This window comes from Eleginops maclovinus, chromosome 22 (genome assembly GCF_036324505.1).
Source record: "Eleginops maclovinus isolate JMC-PN-2008 ecotype Puerto Natales chromosome 22, JC_Emac_rtc_rv5, whole genome shotgun sequence".
Taxonomy (NCBI): Eukaryota; Metazoa; Chordata; class Actinopteri; order Perciformes; family Eleginopidae; genus Eleginops; species Eleginops maclovinus.
Window position 1 is genome coordinate 9183412 of NC_086370.1, and position 23996 is coordinate 9207407.

At 42.1% G+C, this 23996-nt stretch overlaps 2 protein-coding genes across 2 annotated transcripts; both read right to left on the minus strand.

Annotated features, from left to right (window-relative positions):
- Positions 1-1893: 1893 nt before the first annotated feature.
- On the minus strand, positions 1894-6076 carry ntpcr (nucleoside-triphosphatase, cancer-related). The gene is made up of 5 exons (XM_063874864.1): positions 5968-6076; positions 4945-5107; positions 4765-4867; positions 3277-3486; positions 1894-2772 (listed from the first exon to the last, which is right to left on the minus strand). Exons 1-5 carry the CDS (start codon positions 5999-6001, stop codon positions 2695-2697), a joined length of 588 nt encoding a protein of 195 aa, XP_063730934.1. The 5' UTR covers positions 6002-6076; the 3' UTR covers positions 1894-2694.
- A 322-nt stretch (positions 6077-6398) lies between these two features.
- map10 (microtubule associated protein 10) lies at positions 6399-9463 on the minus strand. The gene has a single exon (XM_063874863.1). The coding sequence runs from the start codon at positions 9378-9380 to the stop codon at positions 7029-7031; it is 2352 nt and encodes a 783-aa protein (XP_063730933.1). The 5' UTR covers positions 9381-9463; the 3' UTR covers positions 6399-7028.
- Positions 9464-23996: the final 14533 nt, after the last annotated feature.

A 23996-nucleotide genomic window follows, 5' to 3' on the forward strand; every position in this document is an offset into this window, starting at 1 on the left:
AGTGAGGCTAAGAAGCTTTAGCTCCTGGTCTTTGAAATAAATCAAACGGTCATCTTGGGAAATAAACTGTGAGTTTGAAATCCGGCTTTGGGAAAGCCCGAGCATCTCCCACGTGTTCTTTGGATAACATGTCAACATTTCCATTGGCTGTGTTTGGCATTTTGGCTGAAGGCTTGTTGGACAATATTTCATGAGACTTTGCCCCTCCACACTGTCATTGTGCCTCCTGGGCTGGTTCCACAAAGTGCAATAACTAGAGAGCAATGTTCTCATCAAAACACCAGCTCCTCACCCATCCACCCTCCACCCCCACTCCCACCAGAGGCTTCCTTTTGTCCTGGATTGTTGGTAAGCTCCTTGCATTTCTGTGTCCTCCCTGTGTGGAGGGATAAAGGCTATCATCTGTCCCGCAGATTCGGTGTGAATGCATCTCTGCGATATGGATATTAATTCACTTCTTATTCATTAAAGCTATTCTCTAAGGCTTACATCACATCAATACAGTCATGTCCCCTGACGGAGGATCCAATTGTTACAGTTCCACAGTGGTTATACATCAAAAAGCTGGCGTTTAAAATGTCGAACAGCAAGTCGACCGTATGTCTTGAAAATGTTACGGTAAAATATAGAATTTAAACACACCCTTTTTTTAATGGAAAGGGTTTCTCTTGTGAATGATTTAAATCTATTGCAGTCCTTGTTTTCAATATGTGAAAAATTGATGTGGCCAATTTAGTTATTAGAGCAGTATTATTGAGCTAAAATCAACCCTTTTTACAAAAACATTTGAGTATTTCTCAATTTTCTGTGACTCCAAGTACAAGAAATCAAGTTAGAAAGAAAAACTGCTTGATAGATTTATAAAACTGCTAAGTTTCCTTATCCTGTAATGTGTTGTATAGGTTTGCATGTAAATGGTCTGCAAAGACTTGAATCCCAAAGTTCCCTCAAGAGGGAGTTCTCTCCAATCCCAATATGGCTGCTAAACACATAATATCACATGAAATGCTGCCACACACACTCCCTTTACTTGGTGAAATTGGCAAGTCATTGTCACTGTTACATAACCCGTCTGCTGCCATGCTGCCATGTTGCAGGGAGGTGGAAGATTTCCTCCTGCTGCTTCAGCACCACCGCGCTCGCTCCACCATCATGAACCATACCATCACCTCTAATCAACCGTCAAGTCTGGCCTGTGCCATAACAACGCTACATCACAGCTCCATGTTATTTCCAACATACGACGGTGTTGACTTTAAGGCCATTTCAGTGTCTGTCAATGGCAGTTTATCCAGCGGAGCGTCAGCTCTGGCCTCAGAACAGATGCTGGCACAGCGGCAGGTCTGACGCAGATCACAGCTGGCAGCTCTCTCTGCAGCCGGACTGACAGGTTACATCAGTTACACAAGCAGCATTAGAAAAACAAGCCAAAAAAGCCTTCCATGTAGTTTCACTTTGAAATGACCTGAAGAGGCTTCAGTTTTGAAAACAAGTATCTTCTGCCAGCGGATTTCTATGAAAATCCTCAAAACGACTGCCAGACTCTGGAGCTCCTGCTGAGTCAGTGAAATTCTATTTACAGCGAGTCTTTCTGCAGACCTTGAAAGCTCTTGAGCTACTTTAGACACTAAAACTTTCCTGACCTAAAATACCTACATTTATTTAGAATATAGCCATCAAAAAGCATTAACCTTTTCATCTGTTTGTTGACATAGAGCTTCAATCCTCATCACATTTGACAGCATGTCTCATTCCATAGCTGTAAACCCCTGCTCTTCTGAGCATTGGTATTTGTATAAATCCTTTATAAAAGCACTTTGACGACCAGTGAAAATATTCAGCCTTAACTGTAATCTGACTGCAAATGGAGAGAAATGCCATTAACTCCCAGGATAGAGCATGAAATCCCTGAAAGAATATTTATTTGTACTGCTGATTAATACAACAAAATTAAAGCTTATCACAACTCTGTGAACATGTGTTCTTTTTTTTTAGATAAAGGAGAAGAATACCAGAGGAAACCAGGAAAAGACCTGTTTATTTTTCAATTTCTTTTCTTCATGATGGATGAATAAACTATGAAAGGATTGGACATAGTTGCACCATTAAATATGAATTGATTTCCAATGAGTGCATCCTCAGGTTGACCAGACAAACACAAGCTAGGGGTTAAATAGCAAATAGCTGAATGAATAAAAAGGGGCACAGCCGTTTTAACCCCTTCATACAAAACAAATAAAATTCACCACATGTCCTGGTGGGCAAATAAATATTACAATCTAATAAATGAGAAATGCCTGCGGTAATCCCAATAACACTCGCAGCTGAATTAAAAATGAAGCCGAGCTGTTATGAGGACTAGCAGTCTTTGGGATATTTACACACTATCTGAACAATTCCCCCGCTGTTTTCCATCTCACAATCAATTATTCAGCGTGCAATCCATTTTGAGGCTGTAGTAGCATGAAGAAAAGGAATTGTGTACATAAATACATGTATGTGACACACTAACTCCTGCAGCAGCTCCCTATGCCCCTCCGGTTAGGTCAAAACCCGGTTATGAAGCGTGCGTAGATTCACTCAACTGTCTGGATGTGTGTGCTCCACATGCATGCACTAATAAGAGTTGCTGTCAGCACAAAAAAAATGCACGAGAGGAGCATCTTTCCTTTATCGTGGCTCTGAATCTCCATATTAGGTTGTAGGTCGCAGAGAAGTTTGTACCGTTGCTAAAATGTCTTGTAGAATGGTGTTTCGGTTTTCTTTGGTTACCTAAGGGGGAAAAGAAACAAGTATAAATCATCATAACATCATAAAACTAACCATAAAAAACATCTCTTCTAACATCTAAGCCTCAGACAACACAGTTACCACTCTGAGATCATCACGTTTTAAATCTCTGACCTTATGTTACTGTAATGGAAATTATAAATCATATGTTGGTGAAAAAATTGCCATAACCTTGTTTAATGTTATAACTACTCCAGCATAATCAGTGTTTTGCATGACAATATCTATAGCTGAGTCTTCCGTGATCAATTATTTTGACATTTGAGACCACCCTTTGTTGTTGAATCAGTCACGCATGATTTAGCGTTAATCCTGGCGAGGGATAATGCGGGGCATGCCCTTTGTGCATTAGTAGGCAGACTGACTGCCCCCTAAGACAAAGTACATACAGTGTAAACAGTGTCATACAGCTATTGTGGGACTTAAGAGCTTGTAAACTGACCTAAATGTATCTTTTCACACCAGATTGTTTCTGTCTGTACTCACTGTGAAGACCTTGACATCTCTCCTGCTCCGCACCTCTTCCACAAGACCCAGCGGTTTACCCTTAGGGATGGGGATGGTGCCCAGGATGGTGCAGGAGGAGACTTCTAAAGTCTGTCTCACTGCCCTGATGAACGGCTGGCTGAAGAGCTCCATTTTGCCGATCTCGTCAATGACGAACACCTTCCTGCTGCCCCCATCTGCTGACCCCACCTGCGGACGAAGAGTGTTAGCTTTAAGGGATAGTTTGGATTGGGATAATTGGTTGTATGAGCTATTTATCCATAGGGAGTATAGTAAAAAAACTGTTTTGGGAAACCGAACTGCGAGGAATCTAAGCAATGTGGTTTGGCAGCGTCAAATGTATTATAGCCTCCTGAAAGAACATCCAAACATATGATATTCAAAATCAGTTAGAGTGTACGCTTTATTTACAATGTTTTCAGTGCAATACCTTGCCTTTAGACAGATGTTTCTGACAAGGAACTGAAACCATAATTCCATCTATGCTGTATCCAAAGCCACCAGACAGTCATTTTAAACAGTAGAACACAGAAGTTGCTGCCTGATCAGTTACTAAGTTAGTTAGTGTCATTGTTTGGCTTTGGTGAAGCCGAACTAACCCTTTAAACACCAAAGTAACACAGTTTCACAAACTAACTAACCGGTCCAGGCAGCATCGTCTTTCTATGAGGAAACATTCCCTATTTTTTTATGTTTGTGCCTTTGAAGAGAGCAAAGGTGGATAAAGTCTAAATTACCCTTCATTAAAGGGCTTATGACATTAGGTAAGTGGTGAAAAATTCCAAATACAGCAAACGCCTAAAATGATTTTCATTCTTTTGGTAGGGGTTTTTAAAAATACATAATGCTGCTTCCCACGTCCACAGCAGAACATGCTTTCCATCTGTGCTGGTACTCCAAACACTACTATGGAAAGTTACCTCATACAATCCCTTTTCAAAACATCTGAGCAATCCCTTTGAGAATGCACATTCATAAGTGTATGCTCGATTTGAGGAACAGTTTATAAATAAATAAGCTCAGTTAGACACGTGTTGATAACAAGATTAAAGAGGTTTCATTGATGTCCATGTGGCTAATCAAACATGTGGAAAAGGCTGATCATGGTAATGCATCATGATAGTGTTTGTATGTTTCATTCAACGCGTGATCAGCAGTGATTACAGAGTCACTTTGAGTCAGATGAAAGTGGAATATGTGCCGCCAGGCCAAGGCAGAGACACCTTCCCTTTACAACACATGTGTAGGCGTCACTCCAGGCTCACTTTACATGCTGGATTCATCAGGTCAGTGACAGCCAGACGGCACCACCAACACTAAAAATGTCACTCTGGAATTTATGTGTTTGCGAGCTTCCAATTATTTCATCAAATCAGAGAAAATCAAAGGTCTGGTGAGTTGTTAAAAGGGGAGAAAAGGGAGTGTTTGGCTTGCTGTGATCTATTGAAAAGTTTAAAGTCCTCTTACATTTCTGAAGAGGGGGAGAGCCACGTTTTCAAATGAAGGCAAGTCAACCACATACTGCCCAACTGTGTATTCCCGTCTGCCATGAGAAGAGCCGGCAGGGTCTCTGTAAGATACAATAAGTCACTGAAAAGCAGCACAGATAAAAGAGAGCAGGTACTTTTGATGGGATGACCCTGGTACCTGATTCTGGACAGCTGGCCCCTCTCTCCTGTCACTGTGACTACATCAAAGCCGACTCTCCGGCCCCCCTCCCTGACCTCCTCTGTGTAAAACCCCTCAACTCCCACTCCTGATGACACTAGAGCCTCACAGGCTTTCTGCACCACAGTGGTTTTACCCACACCTGGAAGTAAAATAAGAAACAATGTAAAACAACTGCATTATCACTTATTGATTCTGTCAAGTGTCAGGATGTGTCTTATCCATGCTTTATTGATGATGACATCCCTTTCCCATAAATAATCCTAAAGGGGTCTACACAATATACAGAAGACCAAGTTAATATGTTTTCAAATAGGGAATAGTGAGCCTTGTCGACTAAAACATTGAAAATAATCTTTCAAAAATGATAATGATTCATTCGAATGTGTCTTGAGTTTGTAACAGTGCTTTTGGGAATAGCGCAAATAACTTGTTAACATAACATGTTAACAGTGGTGTAAAGTAAGTACATTTAGGGAATTGTACTTTACATGAACATTTTTTTATTTTCTTACTTTGTACTTTTACCCCATTACATTCCAAAGGTTAATATTGTACTTTACTTTAAGTTACTTTGCATATGATATCATTTTAGCGATTAAAAAATAGGACTAAATTCGCAAAATACCAAACAGTAACTAAATTGATAGATCTAGTTCCACCTTTACCAGCTTTGGTACACATTTATGCATCAATGATTCTAATCAAATCATATAATACATATTATTCTGAAATGGGTCGATCTGCATGAATACTTTTACTTTAAGTATGTTTTGATGCCCTGTACTTTTACTTGAGTAAAATGTTGATCGCAGGACTTATTCCCACTTCCTTTACTGAGGTACAAGATCTGAGTAACAACAGATTAGCTAGACAAGCTAACTTTCCTCAGAACCAACGTGTGCTGGCTCGGACACAGGGTAACTACCGCTAAATGACTCGTCTGGATTTACAGCCACTGCAACTTCAATAGCACCGCTAAAGCTGGGTGTGCAGTGTTACCTGGAGGTCCTGTCAGGAAAACGTGTTTGAACATTTCAGATTACACCGTTAAACATGCTGCTGCAGCTCTTCCGTACACAGCCGGTTGACGCATGCGCAGTATAAAGCACACCGCAGAACTTGATCTGAATGGAGACGAAAAAGTTAAAGAATATAGAAGGCAATTTATACTCTGTATTTCAAAGTAATGAGAAATTATTCCCAAAAATAGCTTCGCATAAAAAAAGAGCAACTTTAAAAAAAAAATGTTTTTATCAAGTTGCTCAATATTCTGTCTTAGTATCCCATATAATGGGAAACATCTTTTTGACTACCTATCTCATTATTCTGATTTAGCATCTCCTTATTTTGACCTAGTATCTCATCTTACTACTACTATTACATTGTTTAACTCTCTAAAATAAATAAATAATTAAGTATTAAAGCTGTAATGTAATAAAGTAAAATGTACAGAAGATCCCTCTGTGAAGTAATGGAGTATAATTATTAAGGAGCATAAAATTCAGCAACTCTGTTAGAGGTTTACTTAATTACAGTACATACATTCTAAATGTACTTACTTTAATTAATCATTTGGATTTCCACCATTACAAATGAGTAAGTTTTAATTGTCTCTCTGTTAAAAAGCACACCATACCAGTTTTAAAATACTATCCGTCTCTGTTTTGCTTATCACATAATATCAACGGACAAATGCAAAGTAGCAGGTGGTTAAAGGAAACATCCTGTCTGGAGACTTTCAAGTTCTGACAACTCGAATGGAAACAACAGCTTAAATGTTAGTTAAAATGATTTGCATAAATGATGTGCACAGGGAGATTTCATCCTTTTATGTCACTAAAGACTCATCTTACAAGAAGTTATGCAAATGTATAGTAGCCTGGTATTAACTGAGAGATTAAGAAGTAAAGTGATCACATTATTTCCCCCCAAAAACGTCTCTTTATTCAAAGGTGTCAGATACTACTAAGAAGAAAACGTATACACATTTACATATTTGCTAGAACTAAACTGCCATTTGGAAATATTTTAACCTTGATGTAGAATTCTATGCATTTTTTTTACATGGTGTAACCAGGGAGTTTGTTGGCCACTAGCTCAGAGATATGCTTATACCCTTTTTTGAAATCCAGAGATCCAAGTTCGTCCTCCAGTTCCTCTATCTCTTGCTGTTCAAAGGAGGACACTGACCCAGCAGAAAATCTTCCCACAGGACCACTGTTCTTGGATGACCCACTCTTTTTACCTCTGGATGATATCAAACTCTCAGCATCAGAGCTCTTTTCTGCTGTACTGCTCCATGTCTTCGGTTTTCTGGAGCATATGGTCTGCAAGGAGCTTGACCCTTCTTGGTCACTGTCATCAGAGGACAAGCTGAGGGCGGAGGCCTGGGTTCGGGGTCGGATTATGTGCGCCCCCCTCAGAGCGTGCTGTGGAGAGTGGGGGGCTTTGACGGGCACAGGGAGGACTGCTCTCTTCTGAACCCATTCGGAGTCAGAGTGACGGAGAGGAGAGCATGGGGTCTTGGCTCTAGAGGGTTCGGGGCTGCTCACGGGGTCAGGGGAGTAGGCATCGCTGGGCTCCAGGCTGTTAAAGTCATCAGCATAGTCTGCCTCCTCGTTTCCTTCTCTGCTGGAGTCTGAAAATGAAGATTTTGGGCTGGTATGTCTGTGAGATGCAGGCTGTGATTTTACTTGATTTGAGTCACTGAGATGCTCCTTATCTTCTTCATTTTGGGTAACATCATCACCTTCCACACTGGGGATGTGAATACACTTCAAGTCTTTTTCAGAAAGAGATTTTGCTGAATTTCTCAAAAAGTCTGTATTTTGTTTACCCCGAGCTTTGCCATGTTTTAGTGTGAATGTGTCCTGAAATTCAGAGTCCACTGCAATGTTTTGCATCATTGTCTCGACATTTTCATTTAGACTGGAGCTCTGATCTAATGCTGACTTTATTTGGCTGGACTTGACAATGGTTTTACTTGACTTTGTCTTAGCTTTGGTGATACTTGACTGCGTTTCACTTTGTATTAAGTCCATGCATTCCCGTCGTTTTACTTTAAGAGGGGACATTTTCTTCAGTCTTAGATTGAATGTTCTGGTCGTACCGTACACAAGCTTCTTGTGAGGAGATTTACTGGATATTTCAGCCTCTTCCTTTTTGACTCTCTCTTTGATAGATGCAGGTGTAGAACAGTATCTGGGGGAATGTACATGCTTTAAGTGTTGACTAGTCCTCTGTTTGGTTTTCTGCAAAGACACTTTTCCTGGTGTGTTTCCATGTTCACCTGTAGGCTCTGTGGATGCCGGCCTGTAAATCCATGATAAATTTGGATGTATAGACAGAGGCTGGCTTGAATTCTGGCCATTCAACTGTGACAGCTCAACAAGAAGCGCATTTAACAGAGGCAACTGTCTTACAGCTTCCCCCAGGACATTCAGAGGCACCTCACATGTTTCTTGTTTCTTTGCTGTTTTTTCATGTCTTAGTTTCTGCTCTATCACTGGAGAACTTGCCACTTCATTTGTATTTTTACTTGTTTCATCTTCAGTGTCTTCAAATGGGAAAGCCTCAGAGTCTAAATTCAGAGTATTGCAATCCCCTTCCCTAATTGTATGTTTTTTCTCTGCAGAATTATTATAGAAGAGATGTGGCGGACAAAAAAGACTTAAATCGTCTTCAAAATTATTTTCATTAGTTTCTTCATGGGGGGGCATTTGTCTACCTGGTTTGTTTTCAGTCTGCAGGACAACAGGAAAACCATTGTCCCGTTTATCCTCACTTTTTAAGGTATTCTCATCAAGAGCCGCTGATTCTGTGATTTGTTTCTCCATTATTCTGTTTTGTAAATGTTTTCCGCCATGTGCACTACTGCTTTCCGTGATGTGTGGCAGTAAACTAGCTCCCAGACTTAGAAGTTTGTAACTCAGGGAAATTGATCCAATTTTCTCCCCCATGAGGTCGCATATACCCACAACCCCACTTTCACCGTGAGATGAGGGAGTAGAAACACCACGTTCATTCACATCCTGCCTGATTCTGTCCATCGCTTTTGCCAGTGACACAAGAGAGCTACCAACTAATTTGGGGATCTCTTCTTTCACATCCAGCACCATAGCATACAGAGGAGTGTTGGATAGATGAGTATGCAGTGAGTTCAGGTTCATTTTGAAGAAGCAAGACTTCCCTCTGTTGAAGGCATATTCCCCTTGCTGATCCTTTCCATTATCTGCATGTTGCTTCACTCCAGCATTGCTTTTCTCAGGCTGATAAATGAGCAGCGTTGGGAAATCCAGCAGTCTTACTCCAAGAGCGAGCTCGTCGGAAACTTGACTTTCTTTCTCGACTTTGATGGATTCCACCAAAAGCTCAAATGAAAACAGAGTCTCGTTATTTTCTCGTCCTGACATTCTTGAAGCCGTATGACAGCAAAAACCAACGTTAAACAACGAGCTAACTAGCTAGCTGTTAGCTAATCCGCGGCTTTAGCTTGTATCAGCTCCATGGAAACAAACAGCTGTCGCGAATATTTTGCGTCACACGATGCCCCGGGATATCTGGGAGTTGTATTTTTAGTTGGAAGTGTATACGTACTCAAAAGCTGTGGCAAGATAATTGTAGGTTTTTGTATTGAAAAACATTATATGTCATTCTAAACTTCTATTTAAAAACTTTTATTAGGGGTCAACACAACATAAATAAATAAAATAAATGATTTAATTCATTATATTTTTTGCAAATGTAAACAACCACAAATGTAAATTATGTAAGTATAGTATAATTAAATCATACATTTCTTGTTGTCAAAATATAGTCGGAGCTATATATTAGGACAATAGAGAAATAATAAAAAAAAACAAAAAAAACATTGTGAAACTGTGCTTTTTAAGACAACAAATGAAATGTTTTAAATGAAGATACTTTTTATATGTTTATGTTGATCCCCGATTGTTTTGTGTTGCTATATCACTTTATTGTATACGTATCCGGTCATTTGCTTTTTTATACATTCACATAGGTTACTGATTAAAATGAAGCAATGTTTTCATGTGTGTTTATGTTTTATACATATAGTCCTAGTTTATGGGGTCTTTTACGTAGCCGCTTGCCCTGAATTGTATTTCATAATTAGGTTGTTATTATATTTTTATTTATAAATATCAATAATAGGACTTGGCTTTGTTTGTTTGTTTGTTTAAACAAGAAGGCCAAAGGTAATTGAGGAAGCCTGTTTCCAAAAATAAAATGAAATGTAAAGGAAAGAAATCCCTTAGGTATACCTAATTACAAGGCTAGATGATGACAATGCAAAGAGAAATGAAGATCATAATTTATTTAGATACAATTTGCATGAGAAACTTTTCTGCTCTTCACCAGATGGGGCCACTGTAGGGCTAACAGGGTTTATAGATGAACAAATGCCGTAGCGAACGTCACAAAGGCCACTGGACTTAAACAGGACATGCTTATTACCTACCTTTTTACTGTAAATTAATTTGTAATTTTCAGTCAAATATGAACCGGCAAACCTATGATCAAATGTCTGTGTGTGCACAGGAGTGAAGTGCAGAGAGTTCCTACAGGCGGAGGGTGGGCGGAGTCTCTCTCCGTGCTGCGTGTTGTCAGAGGAGATAGGTGCTGGATGCATATTGCTACGGTCTGTGCCAATTCAGTCTGGAGGCTGACACCGAAGGGGAGAGATGCAAGCCTGACTTCCGCAGCTTCAACTGATTTTTTAACCGCTAAGGATAATTAGCAACCTGGACAGGACAACGCTGACATTTTAAGGTAATGACTCTAATGTAATTTCTTTCTCTCCGAGCCGACAAACAAACTAAAAAGTAGGGCTGTAGCTAAAAGTGAGGAGCGCCAGCGCTGCACAAACAGGGAAAGTAGCGAAAGGTGGAGGAACTCATGGGCATTACCGATGTTAATAGTGAACACAAAGGATAAAGTTTCCTTCGGGCACCGAAGCATATTTAGACTAATGTAAGCGACACATATAGAATAACTGGAGAGTATAAGGTGTCAGCTGTAGTCTATATATAGCCTATATTTGTGTCTATTCATGGTATTAGCTATGGTGTCGCTGATTTAAATTTGACTCAGCTTTGTTTGTTTATCTACCACGAGCGTGTTAGCCTCACACGTTGACTAATTCAATGCAACAAAACATACATTTTTGCTTCCAAATGAGCGGAGCTAGGCTATAGAATGTCTCTCCTGGTTTTTATAAAATAATCTGACTGTAAGTTTTATCTTAATGTTGTCGTCATGTATTTGCAACCATTGGTGGTGGTGGTGCTGTCGGTGTGCGCGCGGGGTTAATTGGACTGGATTTGCAGAGAAATATTTTTTGAATGAATTTGTCTAGTGGAGTGCTTTCATGAAAACGGTGGGGGGCGATAAAGGCATCATTGTCCTACTGGTCATGGATAATAAAGCCTTCACATGCTTACTGTAAGGTGAGGCCCACAGCCAGTCTCACGGGCCAAATGTAATTGTTGTGGGAAGCCTATAGGGAAATAAAAACCATGTATGTAAGCAGTGGTCAACGAATATAACACACCCCACTGTGCTTTACTCTTGTATTATGTCCATATTTGGTTTACTTTAGCAGCAGTGGGAGCTTTTCAGTAGATCCAGACAAAGGATTTCCTTTAACATTATAGTTGTTTTGATTGTACAGAATATCTGGCAGTCTGCTATTTGCTTTACTTGGCTTGTCACGTGGCTTACTTGACAGACAATGTTCTGTATACTCCACAGGGAGAGTAAACAAGTGAAATGTTGTTTGTCTTCTACCACCATATCCCTTTGCTGTCTTCCTGCAGGAAGTTTAGCCTCGACAATAACTAACTTCCCAATAAAGGGAAACAAATAGGCCCATTCCTGAGCCCTTAGCTAGCTGAAGCCACAACAACTAGGTGCTCTTGAGTGTGAATGTAAGTTTCCATTGTTTCATTTTTAGTGCATTTTTAGTGCTCTGCGTTTCTGCCCTCCTGGCTTCACAGCTCCCATCTGAACAGATCAAGCATAAAGATTTATTTTCTGGTGGAGCGTTAAAATCAAAAGGACACCATTATTTTTCAGAGTTTTATGTCTGGGAAAGATTAGTTTTCCGTTGGGCTGTGCTGAACTAAGTAGGCACAGGAGTGCTTTAATGTGACTCCAGGATGTTCATGGCCTGGTATAACATTTAACATATTTTCATTAAACTCCCAAAATGTTTGGCTTAACTCAAGCTGTCAGGTCTGCCAATCAGGGAGACAATTTAACATCCGACCGCTCTTTTGAATGAATGTTAAGACATCTGTAGTGATGTGTGAGTAATTTGCTGTTACTGTGCACAGAAGCGAAAAACAACCCTATTAATCTGCTCATTGTGTTTGTCATCATGCAAATATTTAGTTGTTGGCTGATGTCTGTTTCCAGTTGAGCTTGTATATATGCCATTCCTCATTATGTAGTTGCACCCAATGACTAACTTAAAGGATCTTTGAATGTTGAGTGACTCCTACCCTGTTGAATTAGAAAATGAATTAGTCTGTTAAAGAAGGGAAAACAGACTTTTTACTAGATAGATGCAAGCTACATTAAAGACAATATCTTCTTAATGTAGATTAAATTAGGCTAAATATGTACCCCATCTCCACCTCTGGCAGCAGGACACTCCTAGCGGTAGAAGGGTTCAGCAGCCATGATAATGACAGTGCCAGGAAAAGTCTCTCAATCACAGTTTGAATAAAGATCTGTTGCATGCTGCCATCAATAGTGCGCTTACAGAGCACTCAAGAAGAAATATTTTCTCATCTATATCTTACAGCGCCTTTTGCATGGCTAACCAGACAAAGGGTAATTGAGCCGGATAGATATGTCTTTCAAAACATGTGCTCAGCCGAACAATAAGGCACCTGTCATGATTGGCAGAGGAACGACTTCCTTTGACATGCCCACAGGCTATATCCAGTTGTTATCATTGCAGAGCTGGTTAGGATGTCTTCTGGCCTAGTGGGCTTGGAGACGCCCGACTAGAGTTACAGCCGTTATGTTGTGTTTGCCTATAAATACATTACCCTAACTCAGGACTGTGTAGGCCTTTCTTCAGATTGGGGAAATGTCTGAACAGTAGTGGCTGATTTCAGTCTTCTTGTTACACCTCCTCCTCCAGTGCGCCAGTCTATCCCCTTGTCTGTCTCTGTTCCCACGGTGCTTTGCTACCGATGTGCTGACTGGCCATGATTGGGAGAACAGTAGAGGGTGGGGGGGGAACAGCTAAAGGACTTAGTTTCTGACCATGTTTGTGAGGGGTGATGCATTTCTCTTCATTGTACTATAGAAGCAGGCCAAACCATGTGGCGCTGCCCTTCCCAACAGATCCCACACCCCGTGCATGTGACAGGGATCAGGAAGCCTGCTCTGGTCTGGTCCGTGCAGGCTGACTGACCGGCTGGTTTGCTAGCCATGATTCACAGTTGGCCTCCCAACAAAATCCTGTTGCTTCAAAACCAACCAACCAGCAGACAGGGGATCACATGCTGCCTGCTCCTGTTGTGAGAGCCAGACTCTCTCGCCGTCTTTTTTGTCAGCCTTTGTTTTGATAGCAGTCTGGATTTATGGAAGGACTTAAGCCCACTCATCACTGTCAGGGAAAGCACAGATGCCGTCATTAGGTCGATGTTTTTTCATGAATCGATCTCCTGTTCCACCAGGGATCTGTTTGTGATGGATGTATGTGGGTTACCGAGCAATGCCCATAATGTACAGCACAGATGTATTTCTCGTTGAGATTTTGGATATCAGTTAGATGTGTAACACTGATGATCACTTAGAGCTTTTAATCATCATCCTGAATACATTTCCGGTTTAGGATAGAAATTAACAATAAACCAAGGGATTTTCTGAGGAAGGCTGAAGCAAAAGGATCTTTAACCGCTCCAAGGTCAGCATGTGGGCTTCTCTTAGGGTCATCCATCATTTCTGTCTGCACTGCACATTATACGACCACTCATGTGTAATCAGTGTAATAGCCTTAAGACGGCATGTTTAACGGCTTGCTCTGGTGCTGGCGTGTGTCAACATGCGTTCCGGGGAACCACGGGAAGACGCCAACAGCCCCTCAAAGTAACGTGTTCCTACGCTTTATGTGATGTGCACAAATAAGCTGCTATAGTGAGTCTGTGGCCTGTTTCTCCAGGACATATGTGAACTATCGCCCTCATGTTCTGCATTGCTTGTTTGTTTATTTGTGTCTATGTGTCTTTGGTTAATCTGATCCTCATTGAAGTGGTTAAGCTTCATAGTGTAGTGCCTGCCATTAAAGGGCACTCTATGAAAGGATGTGTGTGCCGTGCCTTTTGGGCTTTAAAGGAGAAATGGCTCGATTGAACAATTTCATAGATGTCTGTTACAGATGTAGATGTTCTGTATTAGCAGTGATTGCGATTATCGTAGTGAAAGAACTGCTACACCGACTCATCCCCTGTGTCTTGTACGTCTATTATTGTTTTCGGCTCTTTAATTTCCCACCCTCCAGTTGCTCATCCAGTGGCTTGCTGCCGTGCCAGGCGCATTTGAGCGAAAAAGCAGCGCCGTGGCTGGAGGGGAAGCTGCTGGATGAAGCAGATGGTGAAGTGACAGAAGTCAAATGCTGATCGCACCATTGCTGGTGAGATTCATGTCAACCTCTGGTGACACACAGCCGAGACTCTGAAGGACTGAGGAAGAGGTGTAAAACGGTAGCAGAGGAGCGAGTAAAGGTTTGAGCCCTCTGATGACCGCCTTTTGCGATCACTGCTGGCTCAGGTGCAGCTCGACCATTAATGGAAAAGATTAAATATCTCATACCTTTAGCCACAGCAATTGGTGACACACAGTATGCTTTGCAATGTCCTTAACACAGCTGTTATCAAGCTGTTTCTTTGTTACACTGCCTGATTTGTTGCATTATATCAACGCATTATTTACTATTACAGCTGGACATGAAAATAAAATCTTATGACCCGCTTAGACCGGCTACTGTTTAACGATGACCTTTTGAAACCTTGCATTATTTGCTGGACTAAGCTCCTACCTATGACTGACAGACGGAGCTACAGATGATCGCGCCAACAGCTGTGGCTTACAGATGTAGCCATGACGACAGGCTGTAACTATAAAATATCTTTCTGTCTTAAAGGAAATCAATAATCCTCCAGATAATCTCTATGATTTGTAAGTCATTGTGGGTCATCCCAGTTTATAAAGGATGGCTGTCATTGTCATATTTACCACAGATTTTTAGAAATTAAGGTCTTTGCTGTTCAATCACCTATCCCCATTGGTTATCCATACTTGCATAAAGTAATGCATTTATTCCTTTAGCTTGATCTTTAGGTTAAACATCAAGATGAAGACAAACTATAACCTAGCTTAATCCATTGCAGTGTGATTTACTCTTAAGCGGATGCCTACTCTGACAGCTTAAGACACCACAGATGCCAAGAAGCTCCTTTTATACTACTTTCCTTGGAGCACACGTTCCAAACATGTGTTCCTTCCAGGGCATGTATTTTTAGTGCCAATTAGTAACATACTCATCACGTTATGTTTTGAACACACCTGATGCAAAGTTACAAACCTTACTGTTATATCGGCGCTTGTGCATCAGCTGGTTCAGGTGTCCAGGCGCATAGACACCTGGGAAATCAAATATATTATTTCATATTTTATTATTTATAATACGGGACCCCAATGGCTGAACAGCTCTTAAATCCTTTGGCTCTCAAACAGGGAGAACTATGTATTATTCCTGGTGTGAACACACAGCAGATTTATTAAGACATTTCCACCCGTTGGATCAATCTTATCAACGCAAAAAACATCATGTTCATGCATTATGGATTTGCAATACTCAAGCAAATACGAAAATGTGTCTTACCAAGATGAATTATGTCTGCACCTCCTCTTCCCATGGGGACCCATTAGTGTCCATATCAGGAATGTTGGGGAAAAGGCCATAGAAGTTGCTGACCCTTCTACATGTTTTGTCTATGTGGCTGTCACTGAGCTACAATGGAGAGAATGAATGCTGGCCAGTCATTAACCCGATTGCCGCTGAGTCCAAGGACCAGTCCTGACCCGTGGGGTTAACTCAGACTGTGTTCCCCTCAACGGGCCCAGACAATCGGGACAGCTGACCTCTGGTCGCAGCCAGCCTCCAATGGGAGATAAGAAGGGATTTGGTTTAGAGCCGATGTGCATACCTCCTTCCTACTGTAGCAGAAAGAATGGGCCTGTCTGAATAAGCACACAGGACTGGGTGTGGGTCCAGGAACCTGACTGCATGCCATTCTGCCTCTGTAGACTTTCTATGATTCTCTGTTGGTTCATTCATTAAACGCCAGTGTAGTAGATAGCTGTGTAATGGTCTTCAAAATGAGCATTATGTGACACATAAAATAAATAACCTCTACAATCATTTTCAGCCTTGCCCCCTCTCGAACAGTGTCAGTTTTAAGGTTAGAAGGGTTACATGAAACCATTTCAAACTTTATTTGTTTATTTATGTGTTTTCCTGTATTATTTATAGGATTATATACATTTTATAATCTCTATGTAGGTAATATTAGCTATTTTGAGCCCATCAAAGGTATGGTAAATGAAACCTGTATTAATAAAATGTAGGCTAATACTGCACGTATCGCCCCATGCTAACATCTGCGCCCTTGACTGTCAAATTGACCCTGGGTGAGCCAAGGAGCAAATGGCCATCGGATGAGTTGTTTTAAAGCGTAAAAGCACGCCGACTTGTTTCTGATGGAGGTTGATTGTAATTAACAAGTCAAATGGAGCAGATCCGTGACAGATGTGCCATAAAGTGCTCAGCTTTAGGGTGTTTGCATGTGTGTGCGTGAGTCACTGAAGCATTGCTCCTGGAGCCCTTATCCTTCACTTAACCTCTTCTGGGCAGCACAGTGCTCTAACTCTGTTGTGGAGCATGGATGTATGTTGAAACTACATGAACAGCAGGATAGCTTCGATAATACAATGCTCGCTGCTTTGTGTTGTCGTTAGACGTTCTACTTTTGTCCAATGGACTCACGGGAATGTCCAAGCTTTCTGGGTATCAGCTGTTTTACAGGAAGGAACTTTCTCCTAAACAACCCCTATATCAATCGTGAGAAAGTGTCTGTTTTTTGTTGGTTGCTTTCACGTTGCCAGCTTACTGACATGAGACAAATTAGAAAGTCCTGTCATGGTCTGTAGTCTGTCATTGTGTTTTTAAAAGTGCTGGTGAAACTTGTTGGGAGGAGGTTGTTATCCTTGTTTGTGTTTCCACTGATCCATAACACAAATGATAATGAGTTTAGTTTAGCGAATAAATGTGGTTTACACTGGGAAATCCCGGAGCTAAAACAAAACTTTGGCCATTTGCAGTTTTATTTCAAGTGTGTATATCACAGGAGTGTGACGCAAATATATTTTCCTGATTGTGTTATTGTTTCACAGCAGCAACAAACCGTCAACATCTCTTAAAGGTTGGCTCGGAAATGTCTTTTTGTTCATTTTCATCGAGTTTCATTTGTTTTATATAAACATTATACATCCTTTCAGTGCCTTTGAAACAGGAATATTTGGTCTCTTAGTTCAGTTCAGATACTGTTGAATTATGCACACCATTAAGCCAGGACATTAATGTTGCCCTTGTTTCCACTTACTGGAACACATAAATGCCTGTACATGATATTACCTTTGGCCTATTCATGGAACTTGCTGCTAGCGAAGACTTAGATGTCTGACTATTTTAGACAAGCCTCGGATATTGGACTTACTAGTGTGTATTGGAAAGCTTTTTATAGAAAGTGGAAGGGAAGTCTAAGGCAGAGAAGAGCTGAACTGTGCAGCGCTGGCACTGAGCCTGGCCTTTCCTTGTACTGTCGGCTGCTGCTGCGGCGGTATGATGTGTTTAAGGAGCGCAGGCCCAGCCAAGCAGAGCTAATTCGAAGCTAGAGTAGTATATTCCATCTCACTTGTTTTCCCCCCTCTATCTTTGCAACATCATTTTGACTAGCCTTCCTTTTATGCGATTTGTAAAGACTGTTGACGGAGGATAATGATCTAGAGTGACAGTGGCCTGATTTTTTTTTCTTTCTTTTCTTTTCTGTTGCTTCTGTAATCACACTGTCTGTCAATGTGGAGGAGATCAACCGCTCCCCTCGTCCGCTGAAGTGTATTGAAAGCTTCTGTGGATGTTTGGAGGTTAGCCAGAGGGGGCGGGATCCTCGGCTACAGGGCCAGCACATTTGACAGTGCTGGCCTTTATATGGGTTTACGGCCTTAAAAGAAGAAGGAGCGAAGGAAGAGGAGATTGCGTAACACAGTCAGGCTAACAGTGTCCCAGACACTATGTAAGGATCCTAAGGAGAGGTCTGTCATTCCTACAATGCCTAGCAGCTACTCTGTGTGTTCATTCACTGCTTACCTTCCCCGGGCTATGTTTACTGGCAGCCCTCGGATCCTCTCTGAAATGTAAACAGCGCTGCAGGGCCACATACAGTTCAGCACGGAGCCGCATGCCAAAACACAACCAACACACAACTGCTGGATACACAGCCAGGTGCTGCAGATCTGACCACAGGAGCAGCTGTATAATTACACATCCGTCTCCAGATAATCTGTGTTTAGGTGGAGCACACAAACACCAAAGGTCGGAGGTCAACTTGATGATTGATTAACTTTTGTACCATATTTACTTACTTCCTCCTTCCAGCGTTTGCATGACTGAGGAAACATCTTCTTATTTATACGACTCTAAAGAAATAAGGTTACAGCAAAACAATAATCAAGAGCTCGTAAACACAGAGATTCTCATTAGGGCACACACGGAGACCCTTTCTCTCACGTGGCGGCATTTTCAGAGGGGGTGCAAAGAGAGAACTGAGTGTAGGTTAATTGTTTCCTGTCATTTTGTTTAATTTTCAGTGAAAGGCAGTCTGAGTCTGGGGTCCCTGAGGACACCCTTTGCATTTCCCTCTGCGCAAACATAGTCGATTCCCCAGTTAAACCACACTGCTGATCTGTTTGTTGTCCTCACAGATTGCTGCTGCATCATTGCTTTGTCACCTCAGGGTTGTTGTTGTTGTTGTTGTCGCATCGCAGCATCAACAACAGGCCCACGACTCAGTTTACAATTTAAAATATGATTCGGTTTGCAAACATTGTATCATGGATCCTAAAACACACACACTTCAGCATGAGCTTCTGCTTGATAGGATTCCCCCCCAGGGAGTCCAATACTGCGGGAATGTGTTTGTTATTGATTTAAAATGGATAGTACTGTCTGTGCTCTCATGCAGAGGTGGGACCAAGTCACTGTTTGGCAAGTCACAAGTCATTCCCAAGTTCGAGTCACATCAAAGCCAAGTCGAGTCCAAGTCCCGATCTTTTTCAAGTCCTGAACAAGTCATCATGTACTCTTCACTTAATATTGCAATTATTAGACTATCAAATTTTAACATATCAATCTAATCTACAGTCTAATTTTATAAATACATATTGAAATATGTTCAATGTTTCTGTATTGAAATCTTTTACGATATACACATGCGCCCTAAGACCTTCAAAGTATCTTAGAGAAGAGGTGAGAGTGAATATTGTGTTTGAATTGTATTAGCACGGAAGGCACCAATGTGACCATAAAGTTAGTAAAACGCCTTGACCAGTGAGGCATATCAGCTGTGTGGATGTCTGAAAGCAATGCTTGAGCATGCCAGTTACAGTACGTCAACATTTTCCTTTAATTACAATGAGACTTAATATTTCAATAAACAATGTTTAATCTGCATTACAAAACTACATAACGAAAACAGCAGAGTTGAAAGAAAAATAGGGGCAGTTATTTTATGGTTCACATCGGGAAAATGGAAAGTGAACCATTGTTTTTTCTCAGGTGTGTGTGTGTGTGTGTGAATAAGAAGATGTCTGATGAACTTAAGATGAATAGCATTTGTAAAGTCAACTTTGACAACAGTGTGTTCGACATCTGTGCAACAAAAATCAGTACAGTTGAGAGAAAAATACAGGTACAGTGATCAGGAAAATAAATAAATAAAGTCCCTGATCCGATCCAAAAAGGCCAAAATCTGCCACATGATTGCATCGCTCGCCCTTGCCTGCCAGCGCTCACACTTTACGGTCTTCGGGGCTTCGCAAGTTCGCATTGCAGGGAAGGATGTCCATGAGGAAATTTAGTTTTTGACTCGAGACATGTCAAGTCATTACAAGTGGAGGAGGCAAAGTCCGAGTCAACTCTCGAGTTAATAGTATTCAAGTCCAAATCGAGTCGCAAGTCATGCCGAATTTGATCAAGTCAAGTCTGAAGTCATTAAAATCATGACTCGAGTCCCAAGTCATGTGACTCGAGTCCACATGTCTGCTCTCAGGTCCTACAGAAATGGTGGGAATTCAAATATTTCGTATTTCTGAGGATGTATTTCAAGGTCAGACTGAAAAAAAATGCGCAAAAAGGATTGTTGTGTCAGAGTAAGAATTTATTTATAGCAGCTGCCTGGGGGAGCCGTACGTCTTACTAAACCCTGCTGGATATACCACTGCTTTCCAATCTACTTACATGAAAGAAAGATTTTGCTCTTGATTCTGCGGGGTAGGTGACCCTGAGTGCATGTTGTACAGCTGCCAGTGCCTGGTGCCTTCTCCTAATGCTGCCATCTTGATGACATTCTTCAGAGCAGGCTGCAGTTAAGAGATAAGGAAGTGAGCAGTGAGGAAATATGTGCTTATTTGGGAGTCTGTTATAAAAGTCTGGCCAGCTCTGTGATTTGAGGACTGACACTGTTCCTGTGAATTTATTTGCCCCTGACCTCCAGGGAGTAAGAAATACATTTAAATATCCTCCTTTTTTATGTTGTTTTCAATTGCATAAATATTAATGCCAGTGGACTATAAGCATGTACAAGGGACGTCTCTGAGGAGACGCTGCCAGAGGCAATCCAGCTGTGCTCCTTAAGCATGTCGAGACGTTCGTCCACCCCCCACTCATTACGTACTCCCAACCCCCGCCTTATAAGAGCACCTCATCAGATCGTTGGCCTCGATCAGTTCTGAAGGTCAAAGGTCACTTGATTACTGAGGGCCCGCCCGTCAGGTTGGATCAGTGCACATGGCTGCTGGTGGAGGAATGAATTCATCCGCACTCTCCCTGGACACTTTTTCTACATTTGGCATTCGGGGAGGGGGATGGTGTGAGGAGGTGGGGACAAGAGAAGAAAAGATTTGAGGAGGAAGGGAATATAAGCATGCATTTACCTCCTCTCAACACGCTTTGTAGAATCTGTGTGCGTGTGCGCACAGATATTTCACAGGAGATGATGACCTTGAGGAATGGGATCTGTATATGTGCTGTATGTGTTGGATGTTTTTTTCTGGTTATGACAGCTGACTCCTCTCTAAATCAGTGCGATCAAGGATGTACTGCTGAGTGGCGGCAGAGAGGGACGTACATTTCAGAGCTCAGTATTTCCCCAGATGCCTTCAGTATGTCATTAGCGTTATTGATCTGTACACGGAGACAAAAGCACACTGCGTGACCGTGAACATGTGGTCGTCTGCGCACGTAACGCCCTGTGCATTTGTGTGTGTTTACACTAAGGTGCGTGCGTGTGGGTGGCTCTCAGTGGGAGGTTAGTCTTTGACACCCTTTCAGCCACCACACCTCCCTTAAACACACCCGCCACATGCCATGCCAGCTGCAGCTGTTGTGCCTCAATGCTAGAGATGTAGGAAATTCCTCTGGCTCTGCAATTAGAGCTGCAGATTGCTGAATAGCGCACATTGCGATGTCCTAAAATTGCACTTGGTCTCCTTCTCTAATCCCGAGAACACTGAGTAAATAGAAACTGATGAGTGTGAAACGTGAATAAACGGGGCCCCGTCTGCCTCCAAATTGACAGGCTGTGTTCTGTGCAGGCTGCTCCTTGTTATGTGCTGTTACCCCGGTTCAAGAAACCAAAGGGTGGAAAAAGGCCTCATTGATGGGGTGGGTTTCTCACGCCTGACTGAGAATGTTCGCTTTCCATCGAGTCAAGTGCTGCATTGTGATTCCACCAAAGAAATGCAAATATATAGAACAGATGTACTATTTCTCTTTTGCTCGTTTAGTCAGCAGGAGTAATCCCTCACACCGATGAGGATTGTGTGGGGTGCACTCTGAGTGCAGGACTGAAGTGTTAACCAGGGAAAAGCCATGTCACCCTGGCACATGTGATGGCGGCCCGCCTTCCAGAGCCCTTCTCTCAATAAGGCAAGATGCTCAGGCTAGATAAATAGAGGCTTTTGTGGCCTTTGCCAGAGGGAGAACCACACAATGATGGACACACACAGAGCAAGGTCTTTTCCAGAGAAAACGGCTAAAAGCAGTTTCTACACTCCTCCTCTTTCTCTTCCTCTCTCTCCTTCACTCTGTGCTGTCTCCCACTCTCACTTGCTTCCTGAATCTGTTCCTCCTCCGTGAGAACTGAACCTTGCTTCAATAATGTTTCCATAAACGGGCTGAGGGAATGGAAATAACTCGGACCGTTTCCCATTGCCTCCCTGTATCCCCCCCCCCCCCCCCCCCCCGCAATGGCTTTACAGGTCCTTAAGCACCATCCCATAATGATGCACAGTGTTTCACTCTGCTCTGAGCACTCAGAGTGCACATTTTAAAGCATTCAAAACGCCCCAGACACAGCAGCCTTTAAATAGCTGTGCTACTGCTACTTCATCAGGCATCAGGCCCCCCCACTCACAGGACTGTGGTGAACCCGATGGAGGTGGGATGGTGTTCTGTTCCATCCTTCAGTATGTCCAGGATACGCCGGCTTAGAGTGACTAGTTATTGTGCTCCCTGCCTTTTAACCTGTCCTGTCGTGTTATTATTGAGTTCCTTTCTGCGTCCTTTTGAGTCATTTTGACTTTCAGCACTGCCGTTATTTCCCAGCCCTTATCTTTTCCATCTCTTCCCTTCCCCTTTGTGACTACGGCCACATTGTTGTCCTAACTGTCACAATGTGGCCGTCTGAGGTTTTACATGCACATCTGCATGTTGGCTGTTGCTTACATCTGCAGGCCATCCTGCCAGGACTGGGCAATCTCTCATGTGGGTGGCTGCTCTGGGAACAGATGTTTTTGATGCCACTTGTAGGGGGGGGGGGGGGCTTTGAAAGTGACTCCATAAAAAGAGATGCCAGCTGCATGGCAAACTAAGGGCTGCCGAGTTCTCAGGAATTCTATCAGAGCCATTTCTCTCTGAGCTTGGCTAACATGGGCCTGTGGAGAATAAGAAGAGTTTTCACTTAATCAGACGGTTCCCTTCGGAGAACTTCATTAATTACAGAAAGAAGTTGCTGCACTGCAACATTTGCTACAGCTGGCCACGGACTTTAGTTCGGAAAAAAATATAGTGTTGTTGTTTTGGTACCTAGACACTGCACAATCTTGTGAATAGCATTCTCTAGGTGGATACAAATGTAAGCATTGTTACGCTGCGTGTTTGTCTGTTTGTAGTGTTGCTTTCCACTTCTAGCCAGACGTTGTGCAGGCAAATGGCATCCTACACACTTATGTAAAAACACTGGCAACTTTTCCCAAACTGCTGTTGACTGTATGGGATCCAGTGTCAACTTTCCTTTGCTTCCTGACTGCATGCTCCCTCTGCACAGATCTGTTCGGCAGCACCTCTGATCTGGCATCCACAGTGCTCCCTCATGCCAAACTTCCAATGAAAACCAGCTTTCTGGCCAGGATCATTATTCTCGTGCTAATTTTAGCCACTGCCATCGTCAAAAAAAACCTTATTATATGCCCTATGGATGGAGCACGTCATTTGTGCTGCACAGGAAATGTGCTGAGCCGGAACTACTGGTGTCTGCCAACTTTTGCCAAAGTATAGTTCAGACCTTGTGGTGGCTATGCTGGTATTCTGCCTCGGGAGGTTCTACAGATCCTGTTCATAGGTAATGAGAGACTATGTGCAAAATTGCAAACTC

Excerpts from the sequence above, each read along its gene's own strand:
- ntpcr (XM_063874864.1), bottom strand. The coding sequence starts at position 6,001 with ATGTTCAAACACGTTTTCCTGACAGGACCTCCAG. Across the intron at positions 5,108-5,967 it reads TTTCCTGACAGGACCTCCAG|GTGTGGGTAAAACCACTGTG; the intron begins GTAACACTGCAC and ends TTTTACTTCCAG. Across the intron at positions 4,868-4,944 it reads GGCCAGCTGTCCAGAATCAG|AGACCCTGCCGGCTCTTCTC; the intron begins GTACCAGGGTCA and ends TGTATCTTACAG.
- map10 (XM_063874863.1), bottom strand. The coding sequence starts at position 9,380 with ATGTCAGGACGAGAAAATAACGAGACTCTGTTTTCATTTGAGCTTTTG.